The sequence below is a fragment of the Mesoplodon bidens genome, assembly GCF_964165515.1.
Source record: "Mesoplodon bidens genome assembly, contig: HAP1_SCAFFOLD_887, whole genome shotgun sequence".
Classification (NCBI taxonomy): domain Eukaryota; kingdom Metazoa; phylum Chordata; class Mammalia; order Artiodactyla; family Ziphiidae; genus Mesoplodon; species Mesoplodon bidens.
In genome coordinates this window covers 61,382-75,654 of record NW_027672200.1, presented here as the reverse complement: position 1 = coordinate 75,654, position 14,273 = coordinate 61,382, and the positions used below count along the sequence as shown (strand labels likewise).

At 46.2% G+C, this 14,273-nt stretch overlaps 1 protein-coding gene and 1 long non-coding RNA gene across 3 annotated transcripts in view; one reads left to right on the top strand and one right to left on the bottom strand.

The window, feature by feature from the left end:
* The window catches only part of LOC308610132, a 100,369-nt gene that overhangs the window by 24,725 nt on the left and 61,371 nt on the right, over positions 1-14,273 (top strand). For both annotated transcript variants that reach the window (XR_014014430.1, XR_014014431.1), the window contains exons 7-10: positions 1,423-1,721; positions 4,813-4,909; positions 6,364-6,480; positions 13,306-13,604. This is a non-coding gene — a long non-coding RNA (uncharacterized lncRNA). The remainder of the gene's footprint in view (positions 1-1,422; positions 1,722-4,812; positions 4,910-6,363; positions 6,481-13,305; positions 13,605-14,273) is intronic.
* Positions 6,487-9,576, bottom strand: LOC308610125 (protein FAM170A-like). The gene has a single exon (XM_081259385.1). The coding sequence runs from the start codon at positions 8,364-8,366 to the stop codon at positions 7,677-7,679; it is 690 nt and encodes a 229-aa protein (XP_081115511.1). The 5' UTR covers positions 8,367-9,576; the 3' UTR covers positions 6,487-7,676.

The following is a 14,273-nucleotide window of genomic DNA, read 5'->3' as shown; positions in this document are numbered from 1 at the left end:
CGTCCAACTCCTCCTCTCCCCTACAGGTTGGCCCTTGTTGGCTCTTGGGCAATCCGTTGAAATGATTCAATACAAATAAAAATAGTCAAGTCTCCTAAATGGCTGAAAAACTTGTACCACTTAGTGAACCAGCAGTGCTGCCTAGTGCTCACCAGGGCTGTTAAGTTTCCAAGGTTGCCAGGCGCACAGCAGGATTCTGTGACCTCAATGATGACATCAGAGCATTCTGTGGACCTAGGTTCAGCACAGTCTCTGCAATAGCACAGGCCCCGTTTTCAAGAACAATTCCTTTTTCCCAGCCGAACCTTTCCCGTGAAAGGGAAAGGTTCGTACCATATCCATTATAAATTGTATCATACCGTATCTATTATAAAATGAACATTTTGATGGGAGATCTTTTAATGTCTTTTATATAGAGATTTAATATGAATATTTTAAATGGTCTCCAGTTTCCCTGTGGATTATTGACATTTTAAACTCTGCACTTCAGTTTTCCCTCAATCCCTGTAATTTTGTCACGGTTATTTCTGTACTTAAAGAGGAGTAACAATATAATTGATTTCTTCATTTTTTTCCCATCTCTTTCCAAGGTACTGGATTTGATTGTGTCTTACGAATGAGTGAAAAATGCTAGTCCTTGAGTCAGGACATTGGGCCCTTTACCAAGTAACTCAACCTGTCTGGGCTTCAGCTTCTGTATGTGCGAGCAAGAGGCTTGGCCTAGCTGACTTTTCAAATGCTGTGTTTCTTTGATTCACTCTCACGTACTGATCTGCTACTTAAGAAGAGGGTCTCTTCTCATAAAGTGAGAACAGTCGTTTTCTAATCCTTGGGTTGGGTGGAGTTTTTAGTGGTCGTACTCAGTTTGTTAGTTATATTTACTTTTACGTATGCTTAGCTCTAAATTTAATTTATATGGCTCTTGTGACTATTTTTAGATCTTCTTTTTTTCTTATTTTCTTTTACAGTTTCTAATTTGTTATCGCCAGTGTAGAGGAGCCTGATTGATTTTTAAACTGTATTGATCTTGTATGTGTGTGCTTTGTTGAACCGTCTTCTTCGTTCCTGCTAGTTTATCTGTGGGTTCTTTTGGGTCTCCTAGATAAATGAGCATATTAAATGTAAATAATGTGTTCTTTAGATAAAGTTTATTTTCTTGCATCTCTCTATATAAAAGCAATATGTTGAATTGATTTAAATATTTAAATACTTACATACCTGTTATCACAATCTAACCTTCTTTATCTTCTCTTATTTTCTTCCAATCAATATTATGTTTTCAAGATTTATCCACGTGAATCCATATAGATCTAGGTCTTTGATTTTTGACCGTTTGGTATTATTTCATCACATGCGTATAGCATCATTTATTTTCCATTCAAGCATTATTGGACAATTGGATTGTTTCCCTCCCTTCTCTAGAACAAACAACGTTTCCTAGAATATCCCTGAAGATGTCTGACAGTCGAGAAGGGCCAGGCTGCCCGAAGGATTGCTACTTGCTTTTAGCCACGTTCCAACAGGCCATCTCCAGCCAGCAATTTGAAGCACAGCTGAAATGAAAACTCCCCCAAATGTGGAGGTCGTAGGAGCTTCCTAGAAGGTGGGAGGTTCATGATAGGCATCCTGCTGGGATCCCAGGGGAGTCTGAGCTGGCCTGAACCTCATCTTCCTCCTCCACCTCTCAAGAGAAATGTGGAGGAAAGAAGACTTCAAAACCTGTGAGTAGGCAGAGGGAGAGAGATTGGGGGCCGAAGCTGCAACTGAGGTCTTGGAGTGGGCTGTGAGGACGCAGATCCTCTAGAGAGCCAGGCTCTGCCTTCTGAGCACTTCTCCCCTAAGGCTGCTCGTCATTCAGGTGATACCAGCCATATAGAGCCGACTCGGCCCACACTGTCACAGAAAGCCTTATCAGAATCTCTTCTTCTTCATACACTCTTGTGTCTGTTACTTGGTTATTGCCTTTGGTGCTCCACTGATGTGAACCACAGTCGCCAGGGGATGGAGGACACTAGTGACCCATCTTGCTCTGTGGCCTCAGTCCACAGCTTGAGGGTAAGGGAAGAGGCCAAATGAAGGTCAAGAAGGAAAGATGGCGTTTGAAGAGAAGACCTGAGTTAAGGGTGTCTTCTCAAGGCTTGATGAATGAAATGTAGCTCCAGTACCTGAAGTCCTGCTTGTTCTCAAGGCTGACCACGGGGCTGGGTGGGCTGGGTGCACTCAGTGAAGGAACCGTATACACTTAGTATTTCCTTGCTTGCTCACACTTGCCCTCGTCTGATACACACTCTGCAAGACTGATCTTCCCCTGAAACAACTTTCCACCTGCCACTGTCATCTCGTGAACATTTGCTTCCCCTTCCTAGTGTCCCCCTAGAATGCCATTGCCGCCAATTCATAATTTGATAATCATGCTTCTTACCATAGTCTCAGCAACTTCTGATAAATTTTATTCACTTTATTCCATAGTCTTCACACATCAGTAATCTTCCTTAACTTCCTAGCTGCAGGTTAACCCATTCGGAATCATTTCTTTTTCTTTCTCTTCTTTGGCAAATCCCTTCTATCTTTTAAGGTCTTTTTCTTGTCTCTCTACCATCCTGCCTTCCTGAACTTCTTTTTTTTCCGTTTAAGTAACCTTTCAATCTCCTTCCCCAATTTCCTCATAAACATTGAGAGTTTATTCCTCACACGTTAGAGAGCGGTTTATGAATGGCCACGCATAATGGACTCAGAATGAGTTGGCACCCCCGAGGTACCTGTCTTGCTGGGGAGCCACAGGTGGAGGGCTGGCTGCTGGACACATGTTTGCATGGAGTCAGGCTGAGTGGCCTCAGGGTGTTTGCTCTGCACTTGTGTGTGTTTCTCCCTAGTTGGTTTCCTTGTCCAGCCACCTGTGACCTCCCTCCATCCAGCCCAGGGAATCCTTCTCATCACAGGGGTAGGACGTTTGTCTCGTTTTCCATCACATCCTTTCCCCAAAGTTTGGTTGTGAGTTGCTCCCATTCCAAAGACCTTTCCTCTTTGAAGAGAAGAGAGAAAATCTTTTCTCTCCTTTCCTCTCACTTCACTTCTGCTCTAGTATCTCCTCCGTCCAGAATGGCCCCCTGACTCAAATGGGTGTAGATCCGAAGATGGCAAGAAATGCCAGCAATTCTGAAGTAATAATACGGATGTATCAGGAACACTTGAAAACCTTTATCCCGCCACATTCAAAAAAATTGCACTTCCAGTGTATTCAGAGTCTCAGTGTAGAAACACAAATGATGTAGAAGTTGAATGACACTCAAGTTTTTCTTTCCTCCTTTCCTGATTTATTCTAATCCTCCAAGTTAACATGATTAACTATCTGTTATGTAACCTTTCAGACATTTTCTACACATGCACACTTTTCTTTTTCTCACATAAGAGTGTGAACTAGGTCACTTTCAACATGCTGTGATACTGTGATTCACTGTCTCCCACCGAGTCATCCACTGATAAAGTAATCTGTTTCATGGAGAAATATGTCCAATAGCTAATAGCCAATGTCTGTGGAGTGCTTGCTCTGTGTCGGTTTCTTGTAACTACTTTACAGATCTTTTGTACAAGGTACCCATGGACCAGGTACAATTATAACCCCCAAGTGACAGATAAGTGCAGATAAGTACAAATAAATACAGAGGCCAAGTGACTTGCCCAAGACACTGGAGCAAATCAAAATCCATGCCTCTGTAATCATTTTGCTCTATTGCCTCTGTCTGGGAGGCTTGATGATTTGGCAAGTAAAACCTTAAATATCATGTTCCATTTTTATATCTCTGACACAAGCGTGGGGCTGTGATACGGGGTAACTAACCTGACTACTTTTGAAAACCCTTATGCACCTGGATGAAAGTAAGCCAGGGACTGCAAGCTCTAGATTTAAGGTTTCCTAGCAACTTTTAAAAAGAGCTTCTTGAATGCAATTTATGTAATGTCAAGTCTAGGATGTAGTCCAGATAGTAACAGAAAAATGGAGATATGTAGAAAAATAGTTCAAGTTGACAAGTATTGGGAGTGTAGTAGTTTTGGGGCCAGCATGTAGACCACAGGAGAACTTGCTGTTTCCATCCCAAAGGGAAGAGCCCTACGTTGCAACTGCCAAGGTCCCTGGGGCAGCAAGTGTGTTCACTGCTTAGTAAAGAAGCATCCTCAGTTTGATAGAATCATATGGGAGCCTTACATTTGGTTAGCCGTTCTACATTCTTGATGTAATGATATTTTCAGGGTGTGGGAGGGTATCAAGCTCTGAAAATACCCTTGGAGAGATTTGCTTATTAAGTTTGGCTTTTTCAATCTCCCTACTACTTCTTTACTAAGCACCAGGAGGTTTCCTTCACTTTTCAGAACCATGTTGTTTTTCCCTTGTCTAATGAACTTTGAAATACTTTTGGATGAGCTATTAAATTTGGGAAAAAATAAACATCTCTTTAAAACAAGGAAGATAATAACAATGACACGTAGAAAAAGCTCTAAAACAGAGAATATCCTCCATTATGGCTAATGACTGGGGGTGGAAAGTTCGTGCTCGCTGTCCAGGATGTAGAAATAAAAGCTGAGGAGGCGCTGAGGCATCTCCTGGATCTCTATAAGCCTCCATCATTTCTGATGAGTAGGGTTGACAGATAAAATATAGGCTGTTTAGTTAAATATGAATGTCAGAAAAACAACGAGTACATTTTGAAGATAAGTATGCCCCAAATAGTACATAGGATCTACTTATACTAAAAATAATGACTTATTATTCATGTGAAGTTCAAGTTTAACTGGGTATCCTGCATTTTTATTTAGTAAATCTGACAGCCCTACTGATGATCCACAATGGAGGCAGTTGAGGAGCGGTACATGCTGGCTCTCGGACAGTCAGGAATGGCTTCAGCAGATCCAGGTACAGTATGAAATTCTTTTTGGAGGTAGCTCAGAAGCCATGGCCAGCCCTTGACTGCAAGTACTGCCTCGGGTTTCCCTGAGGTGGGGTAAACCGTCCTCTTAATGGCCTTTTGGTAAGTCTGGAAGACCATATCCAAGGGGAGCCCCAAAGTCAGTTTCATCCTCACAACCATGTTTCCAATTCCTGGAATTGGCTGCATGTGACTCACAAGAGATAAGGAGGTTTGTGAAAATTGGGAGTGTCATAGCTTGAACCCTTTGTAGGTAAAGTTTTGGTGTTCTGAGAGTTTTAACAGGAGCAATGTGAAAGACTCCAGGTCCCCGGGTAGATAGAAATAATCCTGTTCTACTTCTGTGTATGGGACAAGTCTGTAGTAGCTCACAGAGCAAATATCTGGTCTTAGAAAGACTGATCCAAGCTTGGATGTTTCTGGTGACAAGGCAAGGTCGTGAGTTTGAAGTTCACCTTTTATGGTTGAGGAGACAATGAAGTTGTCAGAAGGGCAATCGTGGAGGAGACGTTGGCTTCATCCATTGTGCAGGCTTGTATATGTGGTTCTATGTAGATTGTGTTTCAAAGGTGGAGCTTGTTTACAATTACGAACACTCTCTGACGTGCTTTTTGGACCTTCATTCCCAGAGCAAGAGCAGTGCCGAGGCCCTAGAAATGCCATGGATACTCTGAGCTGTCAGTGGCATTTCCCAGGTACTGTTCCCTTGGTGCTGCTCCTTGAAATGTCCAAAGGGATTATCATCTGTTTTGTGGCCGGTCCTAGCATTGTGAAAGGAAGCTGCTGCACCGGGCTCAGAGGATTTCGGCTGTGGTGGGAGGAGGAGGAGGAGTACTACGACTATAAATTGTATCACACCATATCTATTACATCTTGAGAGTGGGCTTGGGGGGTTATGAAGGGGGACTTTTATTGTACTTTTATACATTGTCCCCTTGAAAATAATTCAATTTTTAAAAATTAGTTAATTTATTTTGGGCTGCATTGGGTCTTTGTTGCTGCTAGCGGGCGTTTTCTAGTTGCAGTGAGCGGGGGCTACTCTTGGCTGTGGTGCACGGGCTTCTCATTGCAGTGGCTTCTCTTGTTTGCGGAGCACGGGCCCTAGGCATGCAGGCTTCCGTAGTTGTGGCACGTGGGCTCAGTAGTTGTGACACACGGGCTCTAGAGCGCAGGCTCAGTAGTTGTGGCGCACGGGCTTAGTTACTCCGTGGCACGTGGGATCTTCCCAGAACAGGGCTCGAACCCATGTCCCCTGCATTCGCAGGCATATTCATAACCACCGCGCCAGCAGGGAAGCCCAATGATTCAGTTTTTTATAAAGAGAATATTCCTAATATTCTTCCAAAAGTTTAAAAATACATAGTTGGATAACACTATGAAAAATTAACTGACACTTTTTTTATTATTTCTCTTTGCTCCCTGGATTTTTTTCCCCCTCCAGTCAGCTAGGCACTCTGAGTTCACTGCATTAGGAAGGTAAAGACTCAGCAGAAATGAGGGAGAAAAAAAGAAAATCCTCAGCTTTGGAATGTTCAAAACAGAGGCCACAGTAGAACAGGTGAGAATTCTGTGCACAAAAAATAAATCTCGTCTCAAATGTAACAAAGTATTCTTTGCACTGGGAGGCAGGAGAGGGAGGGAGGGAAGGACTGAAGGAGAGAGATCAGTGTGGCCAGGGACATGGAGACTGTGCTTGAGGACGATAGGCCCAGGAAGAGAATCAGAATCTGGGGAAGATTCAGCCTGCACGCGATCATTGCCTCCAGCCAGCACCCTCATCTCAGACCTCGGGAAATTCAGAGAGAGAGTGGGAGTAGGTCAGGAGGGCCACGGGCATAGTCTGTGTGGCAGGGGTTGTGGCCATTCCCTATTTGTGAGGAGTCCCCAGCAATTTGCAGGCCTCTTCTAGAAAATGCTGGCGGACGTCTCTAGTGCTTATGTGAAAGCTTGTTCACAAACCTTGAAAGATACAGATGTAGATGACAGATTAGATAGAAAAATGTAATTAACTAAAACCTCCAGGAAAGGTTTGGAAAATGCCCTTTATTGCATAGGATGTTCATATTGTCATATGATGTTAGACTGAGTGCCGGTCCCTTCATCCTCCTTCAGACCACGGCGTTCTGTCTGCTACTATCCCGAGGGTCCTTTCTTCTCCCTGGAAGGGATAAAACAAATGAGGTAGAACAGGAAGAGACAAGAAGCACTCCAAGCTCTGCTGGTCAGGGTTACCCTCCAGCGTTGCCTTAATGCTCAGAGCCACACATACCACAGTGAGCTTGGCTCCAGATCAACTACCACGCAACGAAGGTTCTGGAACACTTCCATATCTCGGGGAACCTCATTTCCACGTGACTCTCTTTCATATTCCCCTTTGTCACAGAAGGCTAGGTACAGTGGTCCAGGTGAGATCTCAGCTCAGGCCCAAGGCTCTCAGACCTCAAAGTTCCGGTCCTGCAAGGGCCCCTGTCCTCTCTTCAGACCACTCCTGGCTCTCTCTGCCGACAAGGAGCTGCTGGTGGTACGTCCTCTAAGAGTTGAGGCCCATCGTGCAGACCCTGAGAAAATTCCTAGGAAAAGGCTCCACCTTCTTGTCGAAGTCAACAGAGCTCAATTCCTTTGGAAGTGCTGGGTGTGTCCCAAGTTGATGCAACTGCAGAGCCATTAGGTAAACCAGCACATGTGTGCGGCCCCTTCCCTTAGACTCCTCTGGGCCCTCGTGACATAGGCTCAGAAGAGTGCCAGCCTCAAGCCTTACCTCTTCCAAGGCCACACCGTCTCCAGGATCTTCTGTCCCATGAATCTCAGTTGCTGTGTGGAACTCAAAAGAGAGAAAAGACCCTGCCTCCGGGGTCTCTTCGGGCTGGGGCCTTCTAGCTTCTCTTCCTCGTCCTCGTCGTCCTGCTCGTCCTGCTCGTCCTGCTCGTCCTCCTCGTCCTCCTCGTCCTCAGAGGTGGTCTCGGATTCCACATTGCCCTCCTCCTCAGGGGTGCTCTCGAATTCCACATTGCCCATCCACTGGGCGATGTTGAGATGAAAGACACGGCAGCTGAAGCCCTCCAGGATGCCGAACTTCACGTGCTGCTGGAGGATCTCCAAGGTGGGCAAGACCCGGCAGCAGGCCATGCACCTGAAGCCGGTCTCCATGGTCACCATCCAGTCCGGTGTCTTGGCCCTGGGTGTCTCCTGGACGGCAGGTGGCCCTGATGGGCTGCCTGGCTCTGCCCTTTCCTCATACTCTTTCTCCTCCCCAGTGGGCTCACTGTCAGACAGGAGGCTTTCGGTGGACACATCAGAGGGGTAAGTGCCTACTGTGCACGCATCCTCAGGAAGGGTCACTTCTTCTATCGTCAGCTGCTTTTCAGGCAACTCCAAGGGTTTCTTTGTCTTCCAGGAGACAGCTACACCCTTGTTCACTTGTACCTGCATGTAGTATATTTTCATGCCCCTTTCCTCTTTGTCTGGGTGCAGATCGTTCTTACAGGGTGAAGAGGGTGAGGAGGAGACACAGTGTGATGGGGGAGCAGTCTCCCCTGTTTCCTGAACCTGGGCTAGGGGTGCTTTAGGCTGGGCAGTTTCTCGATGTGATCTCCGGATTCCTGAAAAAGGAAATTAAAAACATCATAACATGCATGGGCCGTGCCAGAAGCTGAGGGAGCAGGTGTGGTAGACGAGAGAGGGACATTTGCATGACGTAGCTATGTCGTGAGCTTGGTGTCTGTTGGCCGTAGGACGGAGCGGTGTATCTGGTGTCATCTGTGGGCTTTTCATGTGCGTGTGGGGGGTTACTGGAGCGGTGTCTGTATACAGGGGTGTGCAGTATGGTGGTGAGGGCTGTGGTAACTGAGAGATGCGGGTGGATGCGTGTACGACGAGGAGTGTGAGTTTGGGAATATCGGTGGTGCATTACTTGTGGAATGGGGCTGTGGTGCTTGGGGTTTCTGTGTGCACTGAGAAGGTATGTGCCTGGAGGGCGGATGTATGTGTGAGCTGTGTGGACCTGAGCTGGATGGTGCTGCTCTCAGGCTGGAGATCTATGATGTAGAACTCTGTCCTTCTCTGGAAGCCAAGGCAAAGACAAAGCCTACATTTTCCTCTGAAGATGCTTAATCTGGTCCCTCTTCCCTCCACCTCAAGCCCAGACCTTTCCGGCCCCTGCTCCTTGACTTCCCCACCATGGTAGTACCAGGATTCACACACCCCCGCCCCAGACTCAGCTGGGATCCACGCCCTCGTAACAGCTCAGCCATCCTGCCCAGGCTCCTCCACAGAGCCCTCATCACCTCTGATGACCCTGGGTTTCCTCTCAGCCTCCCTGGGATCTGTGTGCCTCCTGCCTCACAGCCAAACACCCCCTCACCTGAGGAGCCCCGCGCCCTTACCAGCGTAGATGAGCTTGCGCGGAGAAGAAGCACAGGAGAAGTATGTAGAGGCAGAGGAGACCTCCCCTGCCCCTGGGCTGCAGCCTTGGGCCACCACAGTGGATCCAAGCTGAGGGGGATCCTCTTGTGACTTGGAGATTCCTGAGGGAGGAATGAAAGGCTCAGGGTGGGTTCATCAGTCCTCTCTGTCCACAAATATTTACCGAGTGTCTGGCACGTGTCAGGTGCAGTGAATACACACAGTTGAGATGGGGTTCCCAGTGGATACTCCAGTGTTTAATTCAAATCAGTACTTACTCTGTCACTGTCTTGTTGGTAATGTAGGCCTCGGTGGTGACTGAGTATGTGGGAAGAGTGAGTGATGTGTATCAGTTAAGTCTGTGGTAAGTGTGGGGTTGGCATGGGGAGCACGGTGGAGATGTGTCTTATCTGTGTCTGTGGCCTTTGTGTGCATGGTTTCTGTTCACAAGTCGGGAATTCTGGGACATGTAACTTTTCCTCATTACATGGTGTGGCTTGTATTTATGGTGTGTGTTCATTCATTGATTCACCAAGATTCAGTAAGCAGCTACTTCTGTGTATCCGGCACTCTTCCATTGTTGTAGTCTCTGGTAACGCTGCGCATTCTAGTAGGGGAAGACACACACTAAACAAAACTACAATAAATATATGATACCTGAGCTGGTGGCAAGTATATAAGGGTTGCCAGACTTAGCGAAGAAAAATACAGGGCACCCAGTTAAATTTCAGTTTCAGATAAACCCAGAATAATTTTCCAGTGTAAGTATTCCCATGCAGTATTTGGTCTTACTTTTAGTGTAAGTATGGCCCGTACAATATTGGGGACATACTGATACTGAAAAATTACTTGTTGTTTATCTGGAATTCAAATTGAACTGGCTAGCCCATATTTTATCTGGCAACCCTGACATGGGTTAGTGAGACTGTGGTTTACTGTGGTTTGTACAAAGCGGGTCTGGCATTACTCAAGAATGTGTTACAAGTGTGGTGTGTATGACACGTGACTGGTTCTTATAGAGGTATTTAGCGATGGCTGAAGTTAGCTGTGTTTGTGCGAGAGTTGAGGAGATACATATATATATAGTGTGTGTGTGTGTGTGTGTGTGTGTGTCCTATATATATAGTGTGTGTGTCTATATACATATCTCATCTGCAGCGTTTGGTGTTGGAGGAGAGGATTGTGATACAGGTGGGTTGTATGAGAACGTAGTACAGGAGGGATGCGTGTATATACCTCCATGTGCTGTGTGTGGTTTAATACGGAAGTTATATGTGGGGTGTGTGATACTTTTGCTGTATCAGAGTGTCCATGGGTGTATGAGTTACTGTCTCATAAAACACCCCTACCAAGAGTTCTCTATACACTCTTACATACACCGAGTGTCAGCCAGGTCCAGGCAGGGTGTCAAGAACTGTACCACGCAGAGTTTATATCTGATAAGCACTCTACCCCCATTCATCCTGCTCTTCTCAGCACTACCCCCTCCGCCCACCCCCACCCCCCCACAGGAACATAGAGAAAAATATTCTGAATGGTCAGGGGCAGTCATTGCCTTCCCTAGCCTGTCCCAGCCACTGCCTGAAAATCTGCCTGCTGTCTAGAGCTCCATTCCCAGGGCCCATCCTACAGTCTCCAGGGCCCTGGGCCTGGTAGGAGCTACTGGGCTCTAATCTGGGGCAGAGACCTCTAGCTGGAGCTCTGGGGTGACCACCCCCTCCCAGGGCAAGGTACTCGCCTACACCTACATTTAATGCACGCAGGCACCACGTGGCCCGTGGCTCTCAGAGCTCCCCGCAGGACCCTGAGGACATTTCTCACCCTCGCCCACGCGGTCTCAGTCTCTGGAAAGCCCTTCCCTTCCCTCGGTCTCCTTTGGGAGATTCTTCCTGTTGAAGGAATAAAACCTCCTTGCTTTCAATATGACACCATCCCTAGGCAAACAATCGTCTTTCGAAGTGCATTCCACTTGTCAAGATATTTTTCAACAGGGCCTTCAGCTCATGGGGCTTCTCTTTCCAGTTGGTAAAAGAGGCCAAGCAACTCATGGGTCTCTCTCAGCATCCTTGCATCCTTCACATCCCCCACCTCATGACCCCAGGGAAAGATCCAAGAGAATAAGAGAGAAATCGGGGACTGAGAAAAGCTGCACCTCTAGGTCTGTGCAAGCAGGATGCAGCCTGCTGTGAGTCCGACAAAGCTCCAGGCCCGGCAGCCCCAGGAGAGAGTCCTCAGACCAGCGGAGCTGACCTCCCATCTCCCAGGGGGCATCTGGCCGTTCTGTGCCGTCTCACACCACAGGGAGCCTCCGGATGGCTACGGCAGCATCAGTGAGACAAGGTCTCTCGCTCCCTGCTTCACAGGTGACACGTTCTCAGTCCCCCTCTTCCTAGAGAAGGTTCAGTTTGGCAGAAACCCATGTGCCCCAGACAAGTTGCCCCCCACATACCTCCTCCCTTCTGGGCAGTTTCCTGGGACTCTTCATTTTCCAGGCGTTTCCTCTTTTGTTGCCGTTCCATCGTACCAACTAGAAGTCTCCCTTAGAAGATGCCTCAAGAGACGTCCAACTCCTCCTCTCCCCTACAGGTTGGCCCTTGTTGGCTCTTGGGCAATCCGTTGAAATGATTCAATACAAATAAAAATAGTCAAGTCTCCTAAATGGCTGAAAAACTTGTACCACTTAGTGAACCAGCAGTGCTGCCTAGTGCTCACCAGGGCTGTTAAGTTTCCAAGGTTGCCAGGCGCACAGCAGGATTCTGTGACCTCAATGATGACATCAGAGCATTCTGTGGACCTAGGTTCAGCACAGTCTCTGCAATAGCACAGTCCCCGTTTTCAAGAACAATTCCTTTTTCCCAGCCGAACCTTTCCCGTGAAAGGGAAAGGTTCATACCATATCCATTATAAATTGTATCATACCGTATCTATTATAAAATGAACATTTTGATGGGAGATCTTTTAATGTCTTTTATATAGAGATTTAATATGAATATTTTAAATGGTCTCCAGTTTCCCTGTGGATTATTGACATTTTAAACTCTGCACTTCAGTTTTCCCTCAATCCCTGTAATTTTGTCACGGTTATTTCTGTACTTAAAGAGGAGTAACAATATAATTGATTTCTTCATTTTTTTCCCATCTCTTTCCAAGGTACTGGATTTGATTGTGTCTTACGAATGAGTGAAAAATGCTAGTCCTTGAGTCAGGACATTGGGCCCTTTACCAAGTAACTCAACCTGTCTGGGCTTCAGCTTCTGTATGTGCGAGCAAGAGGCTTGGCCTAGCTGACTTTTCAAATGCTGTGTTTCTTTGATTCACTCTCACGTACTGATCTGCTACTTAAGAAGAGGGTCTCTTCTCATAAAGTGAGAACAGTCGTTTTCTAATCCTTGGGTTGGGTGGAGTTTTTAGTGGTCGTACTCAGTTTGTTAGTTATATTTACTTTTACGTATGCTTAGCTCTAAATTTAATTTATATGGCTCTTGTGACTATTTTTAGATCTTCTTTTTTTCTTATTTTCTTTTACAGTTTCTAATTTGTTATCGCCAGTGTAGAGGAGCCTGATTGATTTTTAAACTGTATTGATCTTGTATGTGTGTGCTTTGTTGAACCGTCTTCTTCGTTCCTGCTAGTTTATCTGTGGGTTCTTTTGGGTCTCCTAGATAAATGAGCATATTAAATGTAAATAATGTGTTCTTTAGATAAAGTTTATTTTCTTGCATCTCTCTATATAAAAGCAATATGTTGAATTGATTTAAATATTTAAATACTTACATACCTGTTATCACAATCTAACCTTCTTTATCTTCTCTTATTTTCTTCCAATCAATATTATGTTTTCAAGATTTATCCACGTGAATCCATATAGATCTAGGTCTTTGATTTTTGACCGTTTGGTATTATTTCATCACATGCGTATAGCATCATTTATTTTCCATTCAAGCATTATTGGACAATTGGATTGTTTCCCTCCCTTCTCTAGAACAAACAACGTTTCCTAGAATATCCCTGAAGATGTCTGACAGTCGAGAAGGGCCAGGCTGCCCGAAGGATTGCTACTTGCTTTTAGCCACGTTCCAACAGGCCATCTCCAGCCAGCAATTTGAAGCACAGCTGAAATGAAAACTCCCCCAAATGTGGAGGTCGTAGGAGCTTCCTAGAAGGTGGGAGGTTCATGATAGGCATCCTGCTGGGATCCCAGGGGAGTCTGAGCTGGCCTGAACCTCATCTTCCTCCTCCACCTCTCAAGAGAAATGTGGAGGAAAGAAGACTTCAAAACCTGTGAGTAGGCAGAGGGAGAGAGATTGGGGGCCGAAGCTGCAACTGAGGTCTTGGAGTGGGCTGTGAGGACGCAGAGCCTCTAGAGAGCCAGGCTCTGCCTTCTGAGCACTTCTCCCCTAAGGCTGCTCGTCATTCAGGTGATACCAGCCATATAGAGCCGACTCGGCCCACACTGTCACAGAAAGCCTTACCAGAATCTCTTCTTCTTCATACACTCTTGTGTCTGTTACTTGGCTATTGCCTTTGGTGCTCCACTGATGTGAACCACAGTCGCCAGGGGATGGAGGACACTAGTGACCCATCTTGCTCTGTGGCCTCAGTCCACAGCTTGAGGGTAAGGGAAGAGGCCAAATGAAGGTCAAGAAGGAAAGATGGCGTTTGAAGAGAAGACCTGAGTTAAGGGTGTCTTCTCAAGGCTTGATGAATGAAATGTAGCTCCAGTACCTGAAGTCCTGCTTGTTCTCAAGGCTGACCACGGGGCTGGGTGGGCTGGGTGCACTCAGTGAAGGAACCGTATACACTTAGTATTTCCTTGCTTGCTCACACTTGCCCTCGTCTGATACACACTCTGCAAGACTGATCTTCCCCTGAAACAACTTTCCACCTGCCACTGTCATCTCGTGAACATTTGCTTCCCCTTCCTAGTGTCCCCCTAGAATGCCATTGCCG

Coding starts and splice junctions, on each gene's coding strand:
- LOC308610125 (XM_081259385.1), bottom strand. CDS start 8,366: ATGAAAATATACTACATGCAGGTACAAGTGAACAAGGGTGTAGCTGTC.